The sequence below is a fragment of the Panthera tigris genome, chromosome A1, assembly GCF_018350195.1.
Source record: "Panthera tigris isolate Pti1 chromosome A1, P.tigris_Pti1_mat1.1, whole genome shotgun sequence".
Classification (NCBI taxonomy): Eukaryota; Metazoa; Chordata; class Mammalia; order Carnivora; family Felidae; genus Panthera; species Panthera tigris.
Window position 1 is genome coordinate 120661620 of NC_056660.1, and position 27703 is coordinate 120689322.

Here is a 27703-nt window from a genome sequence, read left to right on the forward strand (position 1 = left end):
TTAAATAACACCAACTGATCATTTACTGTGTGCAAAATCTCGTCCTAAGCATTTTACGCATATAACTCATTTGCTTCTCACAAGTACTTGATGAAGTAGGTTCCAATATTGCCCTCATTTTACAGATGAGAAAAATGAGACTCAGAAAATTAAGTGGATTACTCAAGGTCACACAGCTGATTGGTACAAGGTAGTCTGCTGCTTTTGAAGAGAGCCAGGACAAAAAAACACAAATGGCTCCTCTGAAAATATACAAAATATTTATGTGCAGGTAGCACCTATTCAAAAACATTTTAAATAAAACCTTAATTTTTTGTTGTTGTTGTTTACAGACTGAAAGAGTCTTTTGGGGAAGAGTGTGGCCATTTTTTGTGAGAAAATGAAATTATTGAAATTATGAAATATTCAAACATGTCAAGAAGTGAAGAGAATAGAAAAAGCAGTAAGCTTTCAAAAATGTTAATATCTTGAAAAGTGAACAAAAGCTACTTCCCCAGCAAAGGCCACTGATTGAGAAATTCTTCTTAAACGGGCTGTCAATATGAAAGGAGTTAATTAACTCTCAAAAACCCACCATTTTCCTTTACTAAGGAAATTCAGAGAAAAATAGAAAAACAGTTTAGCTAGAATCTAAGGAAGAAAGCCACACAATAAGGGGTCGAACTTCAGGCAGCAAGTGGGATTCCAAAGAAATTGAAAGTGACAAAGAAGTATCACTCTGACATACGTGGGTCACAAGACACAGGATTTTTCCTCCTTCCCAGCCAGGCACCCCAGCCTTCTTCCCATCACCTGCCAGAGCACTGCCTGCTACAAGTCCCACAAAGCGTCGGCAAAACCAAAGGGGTCACTCAGCAAGAGATGAAATTCTCCCACAGAGTGGGGAGGCAGAATAAGAAATCACCACCAACAGAGGGGGAACATGATCAAGGAGAACGACTGGACATCTGAGAAAGCTCACAGAGCATTTAATTAGTATGCTGCAGGGCTTATTGGATGTACCTTTAAGAAATTAAATTACCTTTCCAATTCAAGTTGCTCTGCCCAGAATTCTGTATTAACTCCTGATCTAAGATGCCTCAGTGACATTTTCCTGGCCTTGTTGGTCAAACTAAGAGCCTTAACGAAGCACAGAGAACCCAACTGAATTCAAGTCCCATCCTACAACAGATTGTATCCACCAAAGATGTGTGCCTCAAAGGCACTGAATCCACAGTCAGCAGACACAGCCCCAATGTTTGCAGTATTTCAATGCCACCTGGCCAGAGCTGTTTCAGTTTTCAATTCTGTGCCTGCCTTAGGTTTATACGAGGTATGCGAAGATTTATGATGGCCACAAATACCTATTTTCTCATTGTCTTTGCTTTTGAATTTAGCACAACAGAGTGTGTGAGCGAGCTCAGAAAAGTAACAGGTTGGTTGGAAATTCTATCCAGAACAGTGGGGAGAACATGGCTCCCAAATCTCCAAAGATTCCTGGTTGGGTGTGAGAGTAAAGCAGCATTAGGAAAGCAAGCATCACATTAAGCTTATGGAGACTACTTGTTCTCTATGTTCAGACAAGTGTTGACTTCAAGGTCATCTGACTTCAAGGTCATACCCCACAGTCAATGGAGACCAGCCAAGTATTTGGCTGGTCTCCTCACCCAGGCTCTTTGGGGGAAAGGATTCTGCCCTCCAGCTCAGGAAGCCAAAGAGTACAGCAGTTAAGAGGATGGGCTCTGAAGTCACCACCTGGAATTCTAGCTCTGCCACATGCTGGCTGATGAGCCTGTGAAAGTAACCTCTGTGCCTCCACTTCTTCATCTGTAAAATGGAGACGTGGGAATAACATTATCTCCCTCTCTGTCTCTCTCTCTGTCGCTCTCTCTCTCTCTCTCTGAGTCATTGGGAGAAACCACTGCTCATAAAACAGTGCAGTACTTGGATCGTGGTAAACAATCAATAGATTATAAATACTATTAATACTGTATACTATTAATAGTATAATACTATTAATACTATTAAAAAGAGTATAAACACTATTAATACTGTATTATACTGGTTTTCTCCAAGGCTTCCAGAAAAGTCTGTGTTTTCAGAAAGCATGGATTAAAAATAAGCCAACATATCTATTATTGGGCACCAATATCTTGAAGACCCCCTACAATACCTACAAATCCTTGCAATATGCAGTTTATTTAGTTCATCTGAATAGGACTATAAAATGGAACTATAACATCCCTACCACATGCTTACCATCTCCTCTTGCTAACTAGTATTTATTTTATAAAAACCTGTTTATTATTTTTAAATATTTTATTGCCCTTCCCCAAACCTTGACCATCCACTATGAATTATTTCTGATGTTCCTGGATACCCGCTCAGCTTAAACTCCTGAATTTTTATGCAGGCTTAAATTCTGTCAGAAACAACATTTAAATCTTGTTATTTACACATTGGGGGAAAGAAGTGAGGGTTCAAACGAACAAACAACAACAAAAAACATCATACTGCGTCAAAATGGAAACTGACCCTCTTAGCCCTGACTTACAAAAAAATGACAGTGACGTTCAGAGCAACCAGTCCACGCAATGTGGCCAGTAGGGTGCGGCCAAGGCAGGGCCACCACCCAGATTTCCTGATTCTTGGCACAGTGCTGCACACTGTGTGGAGACATGACTTCCAATCACTATAATGACAGTGACACATCTCAAGCTCAAGAAGCCACTTTCTGCCATTTCTGGTAAGAGTTTAACTTCCCAGGTTTCATCTTGTTTACAAAAGGCAACGCCCCACAGTTGCAGCTGGCTGATCTCAGGGATTCCCAAAAGCTTTACCACTGAGCAGTCTATTACAACCCTGATGAATTCAAATGAGCCACAGAGATATTTTAGATTCCTAAGTCTCACAGTCAAGGTAATGGCATTGTTTTAAATTCAGGAGAAGGACCAAAACTGTTATCAGTCACAGAATACTCATTTTCCCTGAGATGTTTTCACTGCAAAGGCTACATTTCTTAGGACTAAAACTCTGAGACGGCACGACAAGGCGAGCTGATGGAGAGGAGATATGGAGGAAGAGGGCAGTTATTATTACTTAACTAATCACCAGCATCTAATGAATAAATAGCGAGTAAATAAATCTACTTGAGCACTGAAGAGTATTGCCAACAGAGGCAAATTGAGAGCTAGGAAGTAAACCCTCTGGAACTAAGGACAGAAGTTCTTTCAAGTTGTTCAAGTAATGGAAAAAATCTTGAAAGATGGACAAAACCCAGAAAGAAATACAAGTCTCCAACATAAGCCCAGAAGGAAATGCAAACCTCCAACATACAGTCAGCAGATTATTAATTACACTGATGTTCACCTGTCATATTTGTGACTTTTATTTATTCTTTTGAATGACAGTTGTATTTGCTGTCTTCCTCGATCTTAGAATTACTGGGTTTTGAAAAGTCCACTCTTTTAAGGTTGGGACTACCATGCATGTGTGTCCACCAGACATTCATTTCACAGTTGAGAAACTGGGTGGCTAAGGGCAACTAGTTCAAGGTAACACAATTAAAACACTTGGAGGAAGACTGAGGTCAAACAATTAGTTAATGACAGAAGCATTAATTTTCAATGTCTTTGGAGCAGGAACCAGAAGTCTGGAGCTAACAATTTCATTTCTTCTTCATAAAAATCCTAGGAGGGTAGAATAATTAACCCTGCTTCCCTAATGACAAATGGAAATTCTAAGAGGTTACGTCATGTTACACAGCAAGATCTCTGATAATACCCAGAGTTGGCTTGCGGTGGAAGCTGCAAAGTGGCAAAACTCTTTCGTAAGGAAATTTAGCAATTTGCGTCAAAGGTCTTAAAAATGTGCACACTCTTTAACCCCGGAAGTGATGAGAAATACAAGTATTTGTATTCATGGATTTACCACAATAATATCTATAATAGTGGAAAAAAAACCAGAAACCAACAATAAGGGAATTTATGCCAATGGAATATTACAAAGGCATCAAAACTCATGTTTTCAAGGAAAATGTTAACAATATGCCCATAAATGAAAAAGTTGGGCCAAATAAACAAAATAATCCCAGTGTGTCTTTCAAAAAATACCATACATACATGCATACATAAGCAAACATACACGAACACAAATGGAAAGAACTAAATCAAAATGGTGAATATGGAGACACTGAATGTTAAAATAATGGATTTAAAAAATGGCAAAAAATAATTTTTAAGACAACACAAACTTGACCTATACTGCCGCAATCTAAAATTTTTGTTCAGATGAGTATTTAAGAGGGTATTTACTTAAAAAAATATCTTTTTTATCAGACAACTTCTCTTAATGCTAACAATTCTTGGAGTTTCTCTATGTCAGCCATGTTTCATATATGTGCCCTCACTTAATCTTTAAAATAACCCTGTGAAAGACAACTATTATCTCTCCATTTCAGAGATGAGAAAATTGACGATCCAAGATGTGATATGTGACATCCAGGAAATGAAAAAACCAGATGATGGACCAAAGGCCGCTTCTCTAAAGCTTCATATTCAATCTTTGTGTTAAACACACAGCTGAAATCTTGTCTCACACTGAATAATCTTTCTAAAGACAAAGCATACTAGGTTCAGGAGTTGACATTTGGTTTATGACTATCAGGTTATCTATTTGCTTCAAAATATTTTGGTACATGCAATATAATATTATGGTACATGTGTTAGTTCACATTATACATCAGGTACAGTCAGTCGCCCTAATGCAAGCTTCAGGCTCCAGGGGTTGGCTGTGAGCATTCTAATCAGCAAACTCACTTTCCAGAAATGTCAGTTACCGTTATCCTTGGAAACATCAGAGGCTTTAATAATTGGCATAAATTGTGCATTTTCACCGGTAAAATTAGTGGCTTCCTAGTGGATGTGAGAAATGGACTCTCATTAATTTAATTAGTGGAACCTAACATACAGGGATTAGCTCAACATTCCAGAGATATACTCCTTGCACAATGAAGAGCTAAGATTCTATCCAGCAAGCCCTTCACCAGCCAACTTTAGGGATGGCACCCAAAGTTTATGTATACATGGTCCTATGCCCATCCACTGGGTCAGAAGACTTGGCCGCCTGATGTTATCTTTAGAACAGCCGAATCTTGCGTTTGGAATAGAGTCAGTTCTGTTTTCAGGGAGCCATCTATTTATGCAATTCGTGGTCGGAGCGCCCAAAAGGACAGAGACTTAATCAAACTTATAAAACAAGTCATCTATTTTGTGCCTACTTATAAATAAACGATTAATTAAACGTCTGTATGCATTGCAGAACTTTTTTATAAGCTGGGAGTGAAGTTGTACGGGTGCAGCTAACCCTTACCAACTTCTAATTATCAGTTCCCAATACCACCAAAAAGAATTCAACAGTTGTGCATGCAACTTGGCATACCCATCACATGAGGTCGGTGTGGTAGGCAGGTCTCACATTGCTCCCAGTGATCCCTGCCTCTTGGTATTTATGCCCTTGTGTATCCCCTTCCCTTGACTGCAGGCTACATCTCGTGACCTGCTCCTAATGAACGCAATACAGAAATAAATAGATGTCACTTCTATGATCGGGTAACAAAAACCATGGCTTTTGTTTTGCTAGCACTCTCCTGCCCCTTCTCTTGCTTGCTGCCATGTTGTGAGAGCCCCGCATGTCGAGGAACCCAGGGAGGCTGGCAGAATCCTACTAGCCAGGAGGCTCCCTACCAGGGAGGCATGGCAGCAACCATGTGAATATACCTGAAACTGAATTTTCCCCCTAGAGCCTTCTGATGAGATCCCAGCCCCAGCCGAGACACTGACTACATCCTTGTGGGACCCTGAATCAGAGGATCCAACTAAGGCATGCCCAGACTCCTGACCCATAGAAATTGAGACACAGTAAATGTGTGCTGTAAGCTGTGGAGTGCTGGGGTAATCTGTTATACAGCCATAGGTAACTAATACAGTTTGCAAAAATGGTGCAACCAGACAGTAACCAGGTTTTTCAAATGCCCATTTGGACTACATATACAGTGTCTCAGAGTGTGTATGTATGTGTGTGTGTGTGTGTGTGTGTGTGTGTTGTGTACAGTGGCTGTGTGTTTGGAGATATATACACACACACACACACATTTGTATATACCAATATATACACAAGAATACTATCTTCTGTCGCAGAGAATTATCTTCCACTATTAAAATGGATTTTTATAAACACCCTAAGGAAACAGCATGTTCAGATATCTTTAGCTATAGCATGTGTAGGCCAGACCTTCTCTAAAGCGATGTTCAAACTGTTTGACTTGCCCACATTGTTTCAGTGACAAATATTTCACACGCTGTTGAATTCAGTCTCTCTCTGCTTCAGCCTCCCAATCAACACAGGAATAATCATGGGACTAATAATGGGGCCTTGCCAGGAGAGTGGCTAAGATAACACATTATTTTATTACACACTGAAAATGTATTTCACAAACCTAAAAAAAAACAAAAAACCTCTATGCAAGTGCATAATGAGAGCTCTGCATGTCCACAGCATTTATGGTCGTCTCCAAGTGGGAAGACAACTGGGCTAAAAAAAGAACACTTGCATGACAAGAGCGTTACCACCCATTTTGTCTCCTAAGCCTCTCCCAGAAGAGTAAAATGTGAAATCTGCAAGAACCACGTGGGAGTTCACCAAAAAGTTCTTTCGATTTTTGCTTGGAATTTTAGGGGTTGGGGGCCAGAGGACTGGTGATTGTTTTAATTTGGAGAGACGGAGATAGTGATACTCAGGGCAGTAGGAACCATGTTTTCTCAATGGGAACCCTAACAACACAAGGTGACATTTTGTTTTGGGGAGTGAAAAATATCTTACACTTTTTATGTATAAAGCAATAGCATAATACAGTCTACAAAGAGATAATCAGTATAGCCATGGTATTAGTATTGCATGGGGAGGGGGACAAATAGAAAAAAAGTCTTAAAAGAGTCACTGGGAGTGGGTGGATGATAATGAAGAAAAGGTTGAAAACCAAGACTCTTGCAAAGTCTCCCTTTCCAGAATTGGAGAGCACCTGCAGAGCCATACCTGCCCCACAGAATAGCCTGATCTCTGTCCTGTTTCCTTCTCTTAGGATCCCTGAGGTGGGGCTTGACTGGCCTGAGCCCCTCTCAGCTCTGCTTCAGTCACTGGCCATTTCCCTAGGCTGCAGAAATATGTACGAAGCCTTGCATGTGTCTCAGACTTCCCCCAAACCCTATTTTCCTTCAGATCTTTCTGTTTCCTTGATATGTTTTTTGAATGTGCTTGCTTACCTCAAGGCAAATTAACATATGTACTTGCTATCCAGGACGCTTGTCCTTGGCACTTTTCAACACTTTTCAACACCTCCAACTTTTCAACGCTTCCAACCCATCCAACCCATCATGGATCAAAACTGTCCACCAGAACATGAGATTACAGCAGACAGACAGAGATGAAGGCAGAGTCAGGAGACAACTGAGTGTCTCTCGGACTGAGGAAAGCACCATATGGCACACTCACTAGTGTCACCAGCCAAGAGTATAGTATATATAGCACCACTCTTCTGGGCAGACGTGAAAAAAATACACAGTAATAGTACAGTCCATTGCTGCCATGGAAAAAGAGAGAGAGCTATCTCAAAAACAAACTTTTAAGCAGTTCCTCAAAAATTTAAACACAGAATTACCATACAATCCAGAAAAAGAATTGAGAGCAGAGACTTGAACAGATATTTATATACCCCTATTCATGGCAGCATTATTCACAATGGCCAAAAGGTGGAAGACAACAGGCGTGCACTGATGGATGAATAAACAAGATGTGGTATACATACTCAATGGAATACTACCCAGCTACAACATTGATAAACCCTGCAACCATTATGTTAAGTGAAACAAGCCAGACAGAAAAACACAAATATGGTACAATTCCACTTCCATGAAGTACCTAAAGTAGTCAAATTCACAGAGACAAAAAATAAAATGGTGGTTGCCAGGAACTAGGAGGAGAGAGGAATGGGGAGTTACTATTTAATGGCTGCAGAATTATTACTTAGGAAGATGAAAAAGTTCTGGAATTGGATGGTACTGATGGTTGTACAACACTGAATGCACTTAATGATGTCAGACTGTAGACTTACATATAGTTAAAATGGTAAATTTTAGGTAACATATACTTTGCTACAATAAAAAGGTTTTAATGTAGTTTTTAATCCTGGGGTGGGAATCAGGAGATCTTTTCTGTAGGTCTACCTCTACCTTCTTGAGTCACGATTTTGGCGAGTCAAATAACATCTTAAAAACTCATGCTTCCTTTTCTGTAACACCCTGCTTCCCAAACTTGCAGACCAACACGTGTACTCAAGAGCCTCTTCTCTGTTGTGCCCCCAAGAGTCTGAGCCAGCAAGTCTTGTGTGCAGCACTTGAATCTGGATTTGATCAGCAGCTCAGGAAGGGAAGGACTTTTCATTCTGAGAATCCATAATTCCCTGACCTTTCCAACTGATGGATGACATTTTCCACTGCATCTTTTCTATGTTGCCAGCCAAACCATTCCCAACATCATCTTCACGTGTACCTTTTCTTGAGGTATAACTGGCATACATTATATTAGTCTCAGGTGTACCACATAATGAATCAGTATTTGGATATATTGTGAAATGATTACCACAGTAAGTCTATTTAACATCAGCACCACACATAGTTGCAGAATTCATTTTTCTTGTGATGGGAACTTTTAAGATTTACTCTCTTAGTAACTTGCAAATGTGCAATACAGTAGTAATAACTACAGTCACCATGCTGTACTTTATATCGCCACATCTTTATTTTATAACTGCCTTTGGCAACCACTAATTTATTCTCTGTATCTATGAACCTGGCTTTTGTTTTTGTTTTAGATTCTACAGATCAGTGAGCTCATATGTATTTGTATTTCTCTATCTGACTTATTTTCCTTACCATGATACCCTCAAGATCTAACCATGGTGTTAACAAACGGCAAAATTTCATTCTTTTTTATGGCTGAGTGACATTTCTGTGTGTGTGTGTGTGTGTGTGTGTGTGTGTGTGTGCACGCGCGCGCACGCCACATCTTTTACATCTTTTTTATCTGTTCATCCATCAGTGGATATTTAGGTCATTTCCATATCTTGCCTAATGTAAACAATGCGTTATTTACGTGGGGGTACACCTATCTTTTTGAATTAGTGTTCTCATTTTCCTTGGATAAATACCCAGAAGTGGAATTGCTGGATCATACGGTGGTTCTATTTTTAATTTTTTAAGGAACCTCCATACTGTTTCCCATAGAGGCTGCACCAACTTACATGCCCTTTTTTTCCATGAGGGTTCCTTTTTTTCCACATTCTCACCAACACTTATTATTTCTTGTTTATTGATACAAGTCATTCTAACAGGTGTGAAGTGGTATCTCATTGTGATTTTGATTTATATTTCCCTGATGATTTGTGATGTTCAACATTTTCTTGTGCATCTGTTAGCCATCTATATGTATTCTTTGGAAAAATGTCTATTCAATTCCTCTGCCCATTTTATTGAACATTTGTTTGGGTTTTTGTTGCTATTTTGTTTTGTGTATGATATAATAAAGTGGTCCAGTTTCATTCTTTTGCATGCAGTTGTCCAGTATTCCCAACACTATTTGTTGAAGAGACTGTCTTCATGGTTTCTCTGTTGTAAATTAGTTGACCATATATACATGGGTTTATTTCTGGGCTCTCTATTCTTCCCCTTTGGTCTGTGTCTGTTTTTAGGCAATACCATAATGTTTTGATGACTACAGCTTTGTAATATAGTTTGAAATCAGGGAGCACAATGCCTTCAGCTCCTTTCTCAAGAAGAAAGGCTATTTGGGGTCTTCTCTGATACCATAGAGATTTTAGGGCTGTTTATTCTATTTCTGTGAAAAATGCCACTGAAATTTTCTTTTGTAATATAAAGATATTTTCAAAACAAATAGCACAAAAACAAATCCATAGTCCATATTAAAACAGAAAAAAAGGATATATCATTATAGTAAAAATGGCAGAAACACCAGCTAAACACACCCTCAAACCTGCATGGAAGTCCCGAATTTAGGCCAGGTGGAATCTGGATAAAACCAGAGGCTGGCAGCTCTGAACAGAGCCATTCAAGACCTTTTCAACAACCAGCATCATGGCCCCTCGTCCCTGTAGTCCATGCCAAGTCCTTCCATGGCAACTGAGTTCCGTGCTTCTGCATTCCTCCATCCTTACTGTAAACCCCACAACTCCTTGCTCTGGCTCTATCGAGCACACCACATCTGGCCCCACACAAGTGGCTGCTTGAGGGCAGAGTGAGTGGATGTGGCAGTGTGGTATTCATTAACAGTACACTCTGGAGTCAGAGAGGTTTGGGTTCAAATCCCAAGTTCATCACCCACTAATGCTGTCACCTTGAGAAAACTGCTTTGTCATTTGGGACCTCAGTTTCCCCGTGAATGAAAGAGGAAGAAGAGTTCCTATGTCATAAACTTGTTTAGAAAATTAAGGTAATGTGTGCCATGCGTAGGGCATGGCATCAAGTAAGCTCTTGTAAGTACCAGTTGTTATTTGAAAATCCTTCCCAACAATGATCATAGTGCTGAGCACTGACCCCCACATGGGGTTCAATAATTCTCACCATCAGCAGATGTTTATTCATTGCCTGTCAGGCCTTCCACCCTGAGCTAGAATCTGTGAAGTAAAGCTGTATAAGGCACAGCCTCCACTCTTATGAATTGTTTCATTCCTGCTTGTGTCTCCAGCACCTTACCCAATGCCTGGCACACAGGTGATACTCAAACTGTTTGTGAACTACACTTCTGAGTTTAAAATCTATTGGGTGTTCATATGGGTTTGGAAAACAAACAAACATGCAACCATAAAAAGAAAGTATGAAAAGAAGTATGTGAGTAGGTTTGTTTTTTAATTCTTGAAAACAAAAATAACACCTTACATATATTTGACCTGTGTTCTTCAATCTGCTGAAAGCTTTCAAACATAGTTTTCATACCTATGTTCGGGAATGCATTAAAGTTTCCATCTTGTTGACAAGTACATACAGGATCAGGGGAATAAAGTGATTTGTGCCACATTACAGAGATGAGCTTTAGTGGGCTATAAGTTCAGAACAGCTTCTATTTCAAAAGCATAGCTCTTGACTTGGCTACCAGGGGGTAATCTCCATTCTCCTGCCCACATACTTCCATTCTCAGAGAAAAGGGAAGTCCGAGCAGTATATGAAAAGTCAGCATTTGTGTTAGAAGGGCCCCCAAATTGTATGTCACCTCAAAGTAGTGAAAGGAGGACAGAAAAATAATTGCACAAGCCACCAGAGGCACAGAAATACAAGTGACCTCACCTCGGGGGTTCATATCTAGGGCCAGCTTTTAATTTACAAACACAAAGATACTTAATTTGCGAGTGTCTCATTTTGCTTTTTCTAGAAAAAAATAGATATCAGATCCCACCTTTACCATCACTAAACAGTCTCAAGAATAAAGTCCTAAATAAACTCACCTAAAACACTCTCAGGATGACTTCCACAGAAGCCATTTATTCAGGCTCAACTGTGAAGGTTTATCAGGAAGTCAGGCTGATACCCGAAAACATCCCCACTTGGCTAAAAGGTAAAAGACCATTTAGCACAAGTGGCTTCTAAGATTGAAAAGCTAACTCATTAAGCCTCTTAAAAAAAAAAAAAAAAAAAAAAAAGAGGAAAGCCAGAAAAGGCAAAACCTCACAGGAAAAATATATTCTTACTTCTGAGCAAAAGCAAGAATATGCAGGAATTACTTGGGTTTCTCACTTTAAAAATTTAAAGTCACTTCAGGTGCCTCGTGGCTCAGCTGGTTAAGCATCTGACTCTAGATTTCAGCTTGGGTCATAATCTCACGGTTCTTGAGTTCAAACCCTGCATCGGGCTTTGAGCTGGAAGTGTGGAGCTTGCTTGGGATTCTCTCTCTCTGTCTCTCTCTCTTTCTGTCTCTACCCCTGCCCAGGTCTCTTTCAAAGTAAATAAATAAACTTAAAAAATTTAAATCCACTTGATGATTTCCAGATAATACTCATCAGAAACCAAATGAGATATAGCTGTGCATTCTATCTCCTTTCTACCCATTTCCACATGAATGTAGGACTGCTGCCCAAGCTATGATGGGTTGAGGGGAATTGGAATTAAGATTCATAAAACTCCCTCTCTGCCATCAAGAACATACAATCTACTGTGATATCACACCAGAAACCCTTGGGAGTATTTACCCATCCCACCACCCTTTTCCCTGGGACATGACTTCCCACCCAATCCAGTCACGACCTGGGATGAGCCATATTCGTAAAACCTGACGTCTACCCTCCTGGCTACGCTTGACCTATGAAATGCCCACAAGAGTCCCTTCCAAAGAATTTGAAAATGAATGAAATAAGCAGACAGTCTCTTGGTTGGCCAAAACTCTATACAAGATGTACACCTGGACTGTAGAGGCCCACATGATAAGAAAGAGAATACAACAGATGCATACTCTTATAGACAAGTGCTGAAGAAGGAATAGTATCTGGGTTCCTGGCATCTCTCAGTCCCAGGGCAGACCATTCTGAAGCCTGCCCGCCTCACGGCCCTTGTACCCTTACAATGAATGAGCTAGCCTAAAGTAGTTTCTATTACTTATAACCAAAGAGTCCTAATAACTACAGAGAAAGTAAGACTACCACACAAATGCATCTGATACACAGCAAAGGTGCTGAGTGGGCAAACCATCTGCTTTGTTTATCTGAAAAATCTTGCAGAGTAAAGTGGCAAGGGTAAGACTTGTAAAACATGGGGATGTGAGTTCAGACTCCACCTTTTGCTCTCCTTATGACCTTGAGTAAATCCATTTAAAAGCCCATGTTTACCACAGAGCCTAGCAAAAAGCAGGTGCTCCACGTATACGTGTAAGAAAAAGGCAGACAAGCAGCCACCCACATATTAGGTGCACTTAACTCTTCCAAGACATTTCTCATCAATAAAATGGGACTAATAATGTTCACTTTATGCATCGCACAGGATCAGAATATCCACAACCACTGTATGGTTAAAAGTCATTACAAGGTTCAGATTGATGGACAGGTCGAACATAAACCCATCTGAATTAATCAAAGACTATTTATTTATCTAAAGCAGGGGTTGGCAAACTATATAGCCCACAGGCCAGATCCAGTCCACCACCAGTGTTTGTGTGATCCACAAGAATGGTTTTCACAAATGAACATTTGCAATTTGATGGTAGGGAACACTAACTCTGAATGACAATTTAGCTAAACGTTATGTTCTCCCACAAAATGGAATCCCATTTTTCTGATCAGAAGAACTATATTACAAAAAAAATTCAAATATAATTATATTTTTAATTTTGTAAATAAAAAAAATTTGTGGAAACTTGTTTCTCTCTTGCTATAAAGCCCCAGCATAATATCTCCAGTTTGCTTCTTGGCCCACAAAGCCTAACGTATTTACTATCTAATTCTTTACGGAAAATTTTTCTCAATCTTGATCAAAAGAGTGTATGATACTCAGGGATATGGCAGTGAAATTATTTCTATCATCAGACCCATTAATTTCACGGTGCAATTTTGTACAACATGTGGGTTTTTACACAGGCATACTTTGCAATATAGCAGAAAAACTTCCAATCATGTGTGAGTAAGGTCATATCAGACCTTCTAGAAGCCCAGCTATCCACTTCAAGCCCAGCTTCAACAGGCTGGGCCAGTCTGGATATGTGCATTTCTGAGACAGGAATACACCATTAATCTTGACAGTATGTTTATGGAGTACAGTACAGTATCAAACACTCGTTCATCATCCTCAGCCTCCCAGACTAACACATCATGGTCCAGGCTCATTCTTGAACCTAGATCTGCAAAGCGAGAACAAAGGTTTGTTACCCAGATAATCCTGGAGCCACAACAATATTCCTTCAGACCAGCCATTAAACCTATTATTCTACAAGACAAAACAAGGTAACATATGCATAGCATATGTCCTGAGTAAATCCAGGAAGTAAGTGATTATGCCCCTTATCACAATAACAACAACAACAATTTAAAAGTACAATATTATATATAAAACAAGTTAATAAAAATTAAATAATTTCTCAATACTTCAGAACACCTGTAATAAGCATATCATAATGCATAAGGAATAGACTTTACCCTAAAGACGTTTTGAAAATAATGCTGTGAAGGCAAGAAAATGAGACATATAAATTTCTCTATATAAGACAGATTAAAAATAGAATAGCTCTATTTATTTATTTTATTTTATTTTTACATTTATTCATTTTTGAGAGACAGAGAGAGACAGAGCACAACCAGGGGAGGGTCAGAGAGAGAGGGAGACACAGAATCCGAAGCAGGCTCCAGGCTCCCAGCTATCAGCACAGAACCCAACGCGGGGCTTGAACTCACAAACCACAAGATCATGACATGAGCCAAAGTCGGATGCACAACCAACTGAGCCACCCAGGTGCCCCAAGAATAGCTCTATTTAAAACAGGGTATCAACCTTAGACTCTAAGGTGGTCTCTAAATCACCTTCATGGAACCCTAAACTCCCACAGAATTTGAAAAACACAAGAAGTAACAACCAGGAACTCAAGGTCTCTGTATCTTCTTCATCCATAATAACAGAACAACAAAAATAGCTACTTCAAAGGTTTGTATTAAATAATAAATAAAAATTCTTTTTACAGTGAGTAGTTCATAATAAGTGCTCAATAAATACTAGCTATTATCTTTTTCACTAAATGGGTGTCATCATACTGAATATACTGAAAATGTAATTACTCATTCTGATTATATCTCTTAGTTCTCCATATTATTACATATTCTTTACTGGCATAGTTTTAATTTAATGGGTCACAAATGGCATTTAAGTTTTACTTGGATTTGGATGTATGCAATAATTAGCAAAGATACTTATTTTTGCATCTATTTGTTTATTTTTTATTTGTTTGTTTATAAACTGTATTTTTTTCTCATCGTGTCTGCTCAGGAGCCTTATTCAATAACCCAACGGGAATCTTCATGATTTCTTAAAATAAATATTGGTTCAAAGTAAAAACAAGCTTACCCTCTGGGCTCCCTGTCTTAAGAATGTGCTGGCAAAAGTCTCCAAAATGCAGTTGAGAAAGCCAGCCCCTGTAATTGAAATTCTGCCTCTCTGAATGAACTCTGTCCTGTAAAAAAAAAAAAAAAAAAAAAAAAAATCATTGATGTCATTCTACATTTGGATATTTAAACTATAGAGATTTCCCAAAGCATTACCATTTAAAGTCAACACAAAACAATATCCATAATAATTCAATAACTGCCTGTTACAACAAAAGTTTTGTTAAAAAGAGATTTACAGTTTATATAAGCAATTGTTTTATTCAAGTTAAGAATATTTCATGTTGCTAAAAGAGTAAATTTTAATTTTCTCATCACACACAAAAATAATTGTGTGAGAGGTGATGGGTGTGTATTATGGTAATCATTTTGCAATACATACATATATAAAATTATGTTGTACACCTTACACTATGTTATATGCCAATTAAGCCAAGAGAAAAAAGAAAATATATATAGCTTCATTATTCTAAGTGTAACTACTGCAGAATATAGGATGTCTAGTCATAGCTAAGACTACATAATCCCATGTAAAATTGTGATAGTCAGGAGATCTGTACTCTATCTTTAAAATGTTGTTCTTCTTGGGGAGCCTGGATGGCTCAGTCGGTTAAGCATCCGACTTCAGTTCTGGTCATGATCTCACGGCTTGTGAGTTCAAGCCCCACATTGGGCTCTGTGCTGACAGCTCAGAGCCTGGAGCCTGCTTTTGACTCTGTCTCCCTATCTCTCTGCTCCTCCCCTGTTCATGCTCTGTCTCTCCCTCTCTCTCAGAAATAAATACACATTTAAAAAAAATATTTTTAATACATAAATAAAATGTTGTTCTTGACTCACAATAAACTTAACTAATTCCAATTAAAATATATGTATATATTATTATGAATATATATATTCATTTCATGCTGCAAAATGGCCTTTTAAAATTGAGTCTGAGATAATTATCAGATGTAGGACTTTGGTTAGATTACTAAGACTCTCTTAACTCAGTTTCTCATATGTAAAAACAGGAATATTCATAGTATCTTCCATTCACAACTATCTTGAGAAGTAAATATGAACTGTTCCTCAGACACAACAAGCCTTCATTAAATTTTAGCCACTATTACTACAGAGGGAGGGAGACAGACGGTAGACACAGAGACTAGAAAGTTAGAAGCCTGGGATGACTTCTTTAAGCCTTGATTGGAGGGGAGGGGGGCTGAGATAAGGTGTGCCACTCTGCTATTTAGAGTTCTACCAATATTAAATTATCTCTATTTCATAAAACAGAGAACACTTAAGAGTGACATCAGAAAGATGGCAGAATTACCCCCAGGCCCTCACTCCCCCAAGGATGTTCCACCTTACCAATCTATGGACCAACTTGCCTTTGGGAGAACACTAGAACTAGTTAAGAGTTTGCAGGTGAGTACAAAGTCAAGAAGAGCCACACATCAAAGTTATCATAACTCTTATTAGACCTTCTGTCTAATTCTCTAGTAGCGGTAGCCCCTACATGCAAATCGTGCAATCAGTAAAAAGAAGCCTTCAGATTCCTCTTTCTCTCTCTCTCTCTCTCCCCCCCCTCCCTCCCTCACACACACACACACACACACACACACACACACACACACACACACACACACACAGCTATCCTAGCCAATGTGACATAAACAGTCTAGGCAAATAGTCTGTCTAGGCAAAGCAGCCTCCACCTCTTAGATTTAAGCCTATTTAAAATGATTTGTTCATGTAAAACTACATCCTAGTGACACTAATCTTTCCTGTCTTTATTCTAGATTAGTCAGAGTAGAATTTTACAGTGATTTTAATATTTAAAAATGAAAAGTTGAGCAGTCTTACACTCTTGGGAGAGATAAACTCTTCAGTCCTCAAGGCAAGTGTAGGTGAGGGATTAATAAAAGTCTCTCTTACATCATATTCTAACCAGTATTTCTTTCTGCTACTTTTGGGAGATGGAAGTGTGCAGAAAAGCACTCTCATGGTTTGCCCACATATCAAAGAATAACAGGGCAGTAAAGCAGGGTCATGCCCTACCATCACTGAAATGAGAGTTTATCCTAGTATATTTTAAGACTGCCAGAGAAGGAAATGTTGCACTTTCCCTCAATAATTCATTGACAAAGCACATCAGACATTTTCTTCCTACTACACATAGCTACCCTAAACCCCTCATGCTAGATAAGCCTTCTTTAAAGCTCCTGTGCAAAACACAGCAGGTTATACAACAATATACAGATTAATTTCAGCTCTTTAAAAAGAAGCAGAAGGAGAAAGAAAAAAAGATGGACGAATAGAAAGATGAATGGACAGAGCTGAAATATGAAAAGAATCTCTGGACATTAGAATCATGGGTGTTATCTCCTTATGTTCTTTTTACTAATTTTCTATAATATATATTACTTGGCAATCACCCAAATAGTAAGGACTTGAAAATCATTTATATATAAACAAAAAGTTATTCTTTTAAAGGCTCTGTGCTCCCAAGAACAATTCTCAGCAAAAGTACATGCTAACTTCTGACTTACCATTCACTTAAAATCTCATTAAGTCACCTCCTTGGCTTTCCCTTTCCAACACTATATAACCTCTGGTTTTTGTGCCTTTTGTTCTAAGATTTTCTACTGCCCCCAAACTTGTAGTGTTTGTTTCACTCAAGAGACATAAAGATGATTCAAGTTTTCCTACATCTATCTTTTATCTCTGTTATGTCTAAAGAAAGGATTGCATCACGTGATGCTATATATCCGGGGTCACTTTCACTCTTCAAAAACCATATACTAGAGTGTATTATGTATCAGACACTATATTATCTTCTGAGGTTGTTACTTTTTTTTAATTTTTTAATGTTTATTTTATTTTTTGAGAGACAGAGTGTGAGCGGGGGAGGGGCAGAGAGTGAGAGAGACACAGAATCCGAAGCAGGTTCCAGGCTTTGAGCTGTCATTACAGAGCCCAACACGGGGCTGAAACCCACAAACCATGAGATCAAGACCTGAGCCCAAGTTGGATGCTTAACCGACTGAGCCACCCAGGCGTCCCTGAGGTTGTTACTCTTAAAACATTTTCTGTCTTTTATATGTGAGGAAATTGTGTAAAGAGAAGATAAATAACTTGTTCAAGATCATATAGCTTGGTTGCATGTAGATTCAGTATCCATTGCTTCAAAACCCCAGGCCTGCTCCTACATCCGTTAAAGACACCATCATCCTCCTAGTCTATGATATTAGAGGCCTCAGCGACTTGGAAGTAAACTCCCTTTCTAATCAACCCAAGCATTTAATCAGTCACCAGACTGTACTTACTTTTCTTCTAACGTCTCTCAACAGTCCGTGTCATTCTCTCCCCTGCTACTGGGAATGCCAGGGGTTAGCATAGCAATTTTCTCTTTCCAGGACCACAACTGCCTCTCAGGGGGATCCCTGTCTCCAGTGTGGACTCTCTATAATCCACACTGCCCAAAGCCAGTTTCCTAAACACATGCTGATCTAGTCACTGACTGTTCACTAAGTCACAGACAATAAACCCTGCATGCTCAGTTGAGATTCATCCATATTATTGCATGTAGCTGTCGTTTGTTCATTTTCATGGCTGCATAGTGTTCCGCTGTTTGAAAATACTCGCAATTATTTGTCCATTCTACTGAAGATGAACATTTTATAATGCATCCAGGTACATATGTACACAAGTGCCTCTAGACTACCTAACAGCTGAATTTCTGGGTCTGTCTTTACTAGATGATGTCAACGGTTTTTCTAGATAGTTGTATTTGTACATTTTTTATTGCCTCAATGGCAACTTCAATGGCTAGCCCCTGGTGGAAAATCAATAGCGCATTAGGAACAAAAGCATGGACAGAAGGAAAATGGGTGCAGAAGAGAAGGAAGCAAAAAAAATGGGCCAATTTATAGTTCATCTCAATACTTTTGTCAGGGAAATTGAATCAAGTATCTCAAGATTTCTACCTGCTGACATCAGTAAGGGGCAGCCCTCACCTGGCTAAGAGATAAGACACCACAGTATCTGGAAAATTATGTTAAAAGAGGAGGCTCACTCACTCACGCGGTGCCTGTATCCAGGCCACATCTATTGCTTTGTCCACAGGCAGGCGTAAATCAACACAGAAGACAATGCAATCATGACAGGGAAAGAACACCTCAAACTTAGGAACACCTTTGTGAAAGTGAATGGCGGTGTGTACAATCAGTCTCCTACTTTTAGGTCATTTAAAAATGTGTTTCCTTCTGGATTTGGGAAAATTAAAAAGAAAAGCTCAGAGGAAATATGGATAAATTAATTCCCAGAGCACGCAGTCACCAGCTCTGAATCCTCAAAATGGCAGTTTCCGGGAAAGCGAAAGCTCTTAATGAGATCCTGTCCTTGAGTTATTGACTGGTTAGGTATGGCAAATCTTGCCTAATTGTTTTCATGATGGGAATTTAATTAAAGTGTCTTCGAGGGGGAAAAAAAGTTCCCACAGATATTCCTGTTGTGATGACATCTCAGTTCTAATCATGGTGATTTTGGAATTCTCCTGTAACCACAGAGGGGTAGCCCAAAAGAAAGGCAGGGTGTGCAGGTCAGGTTGCCTGCTCTTGCCCCTGCTAAGCCCCTGGGTCTAGCAGTCACACAGAGAATACATGAAATCCACCAAGCCAGAACACGTAGTCTGCCCCACCCCATCTGACCAAGCCCATTTATGCCATAATGCTTCTGCAGAGAACCCATTCAATTTACAGAGATCTCAAGTGCTAAGCAGTTGTCAGCCTACACACACACACACACACACACACACACACACACACACACACACACACACAGAAAAAGACAACAGAGATTAAGGGTGGAGCTCCTGAAGTCAGATTACCTGGATTCACATCTCATCTCTAACCTGCCTAATAGGCAAGTCCCTGATGCTCTGTGATGTGCAGTCTCCTCAGTAAAATGGGATTAATGACACCTATGACACAGGTTGTTCCAAAGGTGAATAAGGTCTTATGTGTCAAGCACTCGAGGTGATATGGGTAACCATTCAATAAATGTTAGTTAATAATACTAACCCCACTACTATGACTACTCCTACAACTACTAATGCCATTTAATACTACCATCATTATTATTACCATTTACACAAAGACAAAAACAGTGTCTGAGAAGTTAAATGCTCACAGCACAAATTCCAGGTATGGTCAATCCCCAAACCTTCGTACCTCATTAACTTCTAGGTGACACTCAATCACCCTAAACCACTTGGAAATGAATCTCTCCCTCCCATTCTGGCATCCAAAGCCCTTCGGGCTCCAGAGCCCTCTCTACTCACCAACCTCCTCCCCACCCTGCTATCACACATCACACATACACTCTGCACACCAGCCATGTGAAACCAAACACCCCACTAGCCTCTCTAACCCCCACTCCTAGAGCCCCCCACCCCGCCAAGCTGCTCTAACGCCTCCTGGGAATGGGTTATTAGCAACAGTCCTCATTATTAACAGTGAGCTGCAGCAGGGAATACTATAATGCTAAGGAATAATCAAATGGTGGAATCTCAGGAGCCCGATAGCCTAGTGGAGGTACTTATTTTAGGTCAGGGAGGCTCACTCTCTTAAAGCACAGTGTTTAAGAATTGATAACCAATTATAATAGGTTACACTTGTTAATAGCCTACTGTGGTAAAGCACTGTATTAAGTCCTTTATATACACACATTTCAGTTAATTCTCACAACAATCTTATGAGGTAATACAACCCCATATTACAGATAAAAAAAAAACTGAGGTCCAAAGATGCAAATTTGTAAAGTCTCATAAAAATAAGTGACAGAACCACTATTTAAATCCACACGGTTAACCTCAGATCCCCTATCCCCACAATCCTACTACCTAGAAAAATGTCTATTCAGTGCAAGCTTACTGGCATCCTGAGTGGTGGGCAAAGTTTCAAAATCTGTAACAGTTTGTGAACCTGTCCAATCAGAGTCTTATCTTGGGATATCAGGCCTCCCAGTGCATCCCATTTGGTGCTGACTTCAAGGACACATCAGTCGCACCATGCTCACCTCTCAGAAGGGCTACCCACTTAGTTAAATGATCTGATGCCACTGGTTTTGAAGTTCTCAAACATTTAAAACAAGGAACCCTGAATTTTCGTTTTGCACTGGGCCTTGCAAATTGCGTAGCCATTCTTTTTTTTTTTTTTTTTTTTTTTTGCGTAGCCATTCTTGATCCCAATTCCAAAGTAGGTCTATACAACACTGCCAACTGCCATGCCCTTGGGGAGTTTTCTGAGATGCTTAGAAATGCATGCTTCAGCTTAGCAATACCTAACCTAATAAATGCCTCAAACACATACAAACCCTTAGACTCATATATCTACTTCTAAAAACATGTCCTAAGCAAATAATCTTAGTTGAGGGCTTAGAGCAGCCTATAAAGATATTCCTCACATCATTATTTATAAGAGCAAATAACGAGAAATAATGCAAATGCCCAGCACAGACATTTAATGAAACACACTAGAATAATTTTATCCAACGAATACATCTAAACAACCATAGAAAGTCATTTTAAAATGACACATTTAATAAGGAAAGACAGTCCCAAATGTAATGTTAAATTAATGTAAAAGTCAGAATACTATGTACAATAGGATTCCATGTTTGCAAAAGTGATTTTTCTGCAGAATGAGTAAATAAACTGTAGCAACTACAGTATGCTACCCAACACTGGGAAAAAAAGTACTGATACACCTGGATGAGGCTCCCAGACACAAGATTTAGCAAAAGAAAACTGATACAACAGAGTATGGAGTCCATTCCACATGAAGACCAACAACAGGCAGCATTAAGCTATAAGGATGGAGGTCAGAATACTGGCTCCCTTTGGAGCCGCCAACTACTAGAAAAGCACACACCTGAAGAGGGCATGAACATAATCTGTTTTTTCTTACATGTATTTTGCAACTGTCGTACAATGAGCAGGAAATACGTGTAGAAAACAAACAAGAAAGATTATTTTAACGTATGATAATAAAGGACACCTGGAGAAAGACTCACCCAAACTAGACCTGTATGAGGGGCCAGGTTTTCCTACCTTCAGACAAGAGTCTGTTGAGTCATCCTAGAGCAGAGGGATATTACCCCATAAATTATCCCCTAAATTCCTCCCAATTCTCCAACCCTCTTGAGGTCAGGCACATAGAATGGAGCTGCCTCCACCTCCTGCACAGAAAAGGTCTCAAAATATAGCTGTTTGAATGCAGACCAGGAAACTGACCTCAGCCTGGCTTTTTTATTCTCCATCTCCTTGCCTAGCTACCACTATTACCCTTGATTGGAAAGACAACAACCAAGCTCCCAGGTGTCAGTTCTCAACCCGATGTAGGAGGCACATCCTGAGACCAAGCAGATGGGCATCAGATTCCTGGTGTGCTGTCTTAAGACCTTTAGGTTGTTCTGCCGTATATCCATGCATGTGATAAAATACTGTCATTTTTAATACTCAACCTATTTATTTACTACAGATGTAAGTGCTGCAAGAAAGAAAATCTAATCAGCACCTCTGATCCAAAAGAGGAAACAATGCAACACAATTTTGACACTAATCAGAGTCACTGAAGTCTCCCTTCTTCCTCCCTTCCTTCCACTAACAACACCTTCCTTGCATAAATTCAAGAAGGCCCTCAACTGAATTTTGTTGAACTTTCCAAGAGGGTGTTTCTGGTAAAAAGTGTTTACCTGTTTGCTGAAGGGCCAGATTATCAACTGGTCATGCTATACAACACTGACAGGTTTCAGCAGTATGTTTGCAGGATACTAATTACCAGGGGCTCCCAAATCTAAGTGCACAACAGATTCACCTGAAGAACTTAAGAACCATTGATTCCCAAGAGACAGCCCCAGGCCTACACAACTAGAGCCAACACAATGAATCTACATGTTTAACCTTCCCCCTGAATCCTGCACTGATACACAGCCCAAACCAAAGGGCAAGGAGGATGAGAATAAAAAGTCAAAAGGCACCGACTAAGGTATTTCAAAAGTTCTTACTCATAAATGGCATCGGATGCTCCCTCTAGCCCAACATCCTTGTTTCCGATTCAATCATCACCTCTATTTCAATAAAACAGCTTAGTCTGCTTTTCAAAGTTAGTACCTTTAAGGGGCCCCCTCCCTTTGAAAACAGCATTTACTCACCATTAGTTCCAACAACTTTCATTGTCTACTGCCTTATACCCTCCAAGTATAGAGCATTCCCCTTTATTGTCTTATTAAATCTTCACATTATGAGGGAGTTCAGGCCAGCTTTGTCCCTTTTCCCAAAGTCAAACTGTATATACAAGTGATCAAGCAGCAAAAATCAGAAGCAAGGTCTCCTATTAACAGTTCAAGATTTCCTTTACATTGAATCCCTACCAAATCATATTGGACGTTCCCACTTTGCACTTGCCCCTCCTGACAATTCCATCCCTTTTCACTTCCCTCATCCCCATTTCAGCCCATAAGAAGCAAGACCTGCCATTCAGTGAACAAATAACACAGAGCACTGTCTGCAAGCAGCTGAGCACTGACCTACAGTGTCCTCAGGATCCTAGTATACACAGGATGGGGAGGGTATCCTCAGTATACACCAGGATAGGGAGGCAGAGAAGACTCCAACTATGTAAACACAAATATAAAAAGCACATGAGTACCTTTTCCAGGGCAGTGTTACTGAGCCAAAAATCAGATTCCTGCCCAGATGTCATATTTACACAGAAAAGGCCCTGTTGCTCAGTTTCTGCAACTGGCAGTGCATTCTGGTAATTGTCTGATCACCCACTGGTGCTCTGGAAATTAAGGCCAATATGAGCAAAGGGAGTCATGTTTTGGGATGAATATGGTGGTATTTATCCAGGCTATTTGATAACTATACCCTCAAGCCCTTTACTGTTAGGAATGGAGCTTAGAAATAATTCCTAAGTAAAGTTAACAAAGCCAGAATATTTTAATACTTCAGTGAAAGCAAGTTTGAAGGCCAACCAAAAAGGCTGGTGCCCAACACACAGAAATCACCAAACTGTCAAATCTGCTACTAGGAAAAAAAAAAAAAAAAAGCAAGGAAAAAATGGATACACACACACACACACACACACACACACACACACAAAATGCCCAACAATCAAGCCCCTCAAAACATGCAACTTACACTATTTGTGATTCACCAGATGAACACTCAAGACTTCAGATGTTCTAACGCAGAAATTGAAAATAAAAAGTACAAAATGTTTTACATCTTATTAGAATGAAGAATATTCATGTGTGTAACTTCAATTATAATGAAAATTTTATGAACTAAAAACAGCTGCTCATCCCATTAATTTAATCTGGGTGTAAAGTCTGATTTGGGCATTTTTGTTCCTTTTACTACATTCCAGGAAGAACTTCTTTGATATTTCATAAATGTGTGTTGGATATATCCAATGTTATTAGCCCACACTCTCCTAGACTGCCCATTTTAAATCTCAGAAATAAGGTTTATATTATAAGCATCAGTGAATAAGCAAAAGCTAGATGGGTAAAGATACGGGCCACTAACATACTCAACGCTGAGCATGAGAGAATGGTCTGGTTCATCTAAAGCAAAAACAAACCCAGCTTGGCAACATCATCAACAGAGTGAGTCTCCACTGATGATCAGAACTAATACCTTGTTTCAAGATAACAGAAAAGTTATGACTTACCCCCGAACTCATAAAGAGCAAAGCCCAAAAAAATACTTTTACAAGGTGACAAGGTGACAATTTTTAGAATTGCTTGGATAAAGTAAATGTCCATCATTAAAGCCAAATCAAATGTGTATCCATTACATTTCCACATAGTACTGTAAAAATCAATTAGAAGGTAAAGAATCAGAAACTACTGAATAGATATATTTTTGAAAATAGGACCAAACACAAAATAGTAAGAAATTAATAAGTTTATCTTCAAATGTAAGGTTTATGCAAGCGGAAAGCATGCCTCTCCCAGTGAGGAGCTCACAGCGCCAGAGCTGGTGTGCTTGAAGAAACATGAAATCACAATGTAGCTCTTGCCCAAGAAGGTGCCACAAACTGCAGAGACATCAGCGGGAAGCCAAAAGTGGATCTATCTGAGGAAACATTGATCAAGGCTTCTTGACCTTAAAAAAAAAAATTGAAAAAAAAATTGCCCATATTTCATTTTCTGGGAATAGTGGCTAGCCATTCTTCTCACATTCCATGGCAAAGAATGGGAAAGAAAGTAATAACGTGTCCTTCTTTCTTTGATGTCCCCCCCCCCAAGACTACCCACTCATTTAGAAAGTCTGCCTAAAATCCCTTGCTTAAATCCATGTCAAGAGCTAAGAAAACAAGTATCCTAGAGTCTAGATCACAACTATCAACACATCATCTCCTGCTCAGAAACCTTCATGTGGCTGCTGGTTACTGAATGGACAAGATCCCTTCTGCATAACCTGGGATCCAAAGCACTCTACAGTTTGATATAAATCAATCCTTTATAAACATCCATATTCCTACCTCCTCACTTTGCTTGAGGTGGGATCCATGATACCTGGACTCACACCTTGGTGGCAACTTACTTTCATCGTGGGTAAGTTCTTTAACCTGAGCTTTAAAACACTGCAGGGGAAGGATCTAGCTTTGACCTTGACACAGTAGGTATCAATAAAGATTGGCCTACTGTCTCAAAAATGTAAAAGAGAGTGTTTGGGACAGGACAAGAACACAACAAAGAAAGAAGAAAAAAGTGTAATTGGTCAACCTTTTTTATGTAGCAATCTGATAATATGTATCAAAATATAACATTTGGCCCAGAAATCCAATTTTGTTCTATCTACCTTAAAAGGTTATTGAATAAGTACAGAAACAGGTAATTATAGGGACTTCATCACAGCATTATTTGTAACAACAAAAATACTGAGAAACAATCTAAATGCCAATGAGGGGGCTGGCTAGGTGGCTGAGTCAGTTAAGCATCAGAGTCTTGATTTCAGCTCAGGTCGTGATCTCATGGTTTGTGGGATCAAGCTCCACAGCAGGCTCTGCACCAAAAGCACAGAGACTGCTTGAAATTCTCTCTCTCTCTCCATCTCTTTCAAAATAAATAACTTAAAAATAAACAAATAAATACATAAATTAATTAATTAATTAATTAATTAATTAAAATAAATGCCAATTAGGAATGAACCAAAAAAATTATGTAAGCAGACACTATTGTTAGGTAATAAAACTTTTTTCCCCAAAACTGTTTAGTATTTTTAACAAGATGTACGTATCCCATTTTCTAGGATCAGAGCATTTAAAAATAATTTTTAAAAAAGACACAAAGGAAAGAAGTCTGAAGAATGTTTTCCTTGGATTCTTGGAGCCAATTATCAGTTTATGAATCATTGATAAAGGTTCAGATCAGAGTAGCCAATAGCCTGGATATTTGAGAAAATAGAGACTAAAACAAGACGGATGAAAGACTTTTGTTTTCTACATAAAATCAGACAATTCTGTCCTTTTACTACTCCCATGAACAAAAAAACAAAAAACAAAAAAACTCCTCTATTCTCTGGCCACAGCTTTTATACTTAATCCCAAACATCTATGTTTATGTGAAGCTCTTGCCTTGGGGAAGGCTGAGGAAAACAAACTACGGGGTAGTTCCAGGCAAACCCACCCCAGATGCTAATAAGATGTGGCATTCACACTCATTCAGTGTGGGGCTGGAGGATTTCAGAATTATCACTCAAGGACCAAAATTATGAGGAATGGTAATGATTTGCACAAGTGATGGGGCTGCAGAATGGATGTGAGATTTGGGAGTTCTAGTTATTTGAACTTGAGAGTCTTACTATTTCCATTAAAATGACAAGTGAACAAAAACTTCAAATCATACAGAATAACAAAAAACAGTAAATTATCCTCTGAAATCAGAGCTCACAGCAATAATCACTATTAACACCTGGTGCGTGTTATATTTTGCTTTTGTTTTTAAACCTATCTCAAAGAAATTATTTCTCACCCATTATTGACAAAAAAAATTTTAAAGGTGTGTTAACTTTTGGCTATAGGGAAATGACCTCTCACCATAAACTTCACCCTTTTAAAGTGTACAACTCATTGTTTTTGGTTTATTCAAAGTCATGCAACCCATCAACCATCAACACTAGTTCTGGAATATTCTCATCACCTCAAAAAGAAACTCCATACCCATTAGTAGTCACTGCCCACTCTTTTCCTCGTTGCCCATGGCAACCATTAATCTATTTTCCATCCTTGTGGATTTACCAATTCTGAAAATTTCAAATAAAATGATTCCTACGATATGTAGCCTTTTGTAACTGGCTTCTTCCACTTAGCATAATGTTTTCAAGCTTCACCCAAGTTATAGCATGGGTCAGAATTTCTTTCATTTTTATGGCTGAATAATATTCCATGTATAAGTATACCACAATTGGTTATATATTCATCAAGTGATGGACATTTGGTTTCCACATTCTGCCTATTATGAATAACG

General features: G+C 39.1%; 1 protein-coding gene across 5 annotated transcripts in view; it reads right to left on the reverse strand.

Annotated features, from left to right (window-relative positions):
- The window catches only part of PRELID2 (PRELI domain containing 2), a 65651-nt gene that overhangs the window by 16195 nt on the left and 21753 nt on the right, over nt 1-27703 (reverse strand). For all 5 annotated transcript variants that reach the window (XM_042986390.1, XM_042986404.1, XM_042986413.1 and 2 more), the window contains one exon: nt 15141-15246. In XM_042986390.1, coding sequence (XP_042842324.1) covers nt 15141-15246 — 106 coding nt within the window. The remainder of the gene's footprint in view (nt 1-15140; nt 15247-27703) is intronic.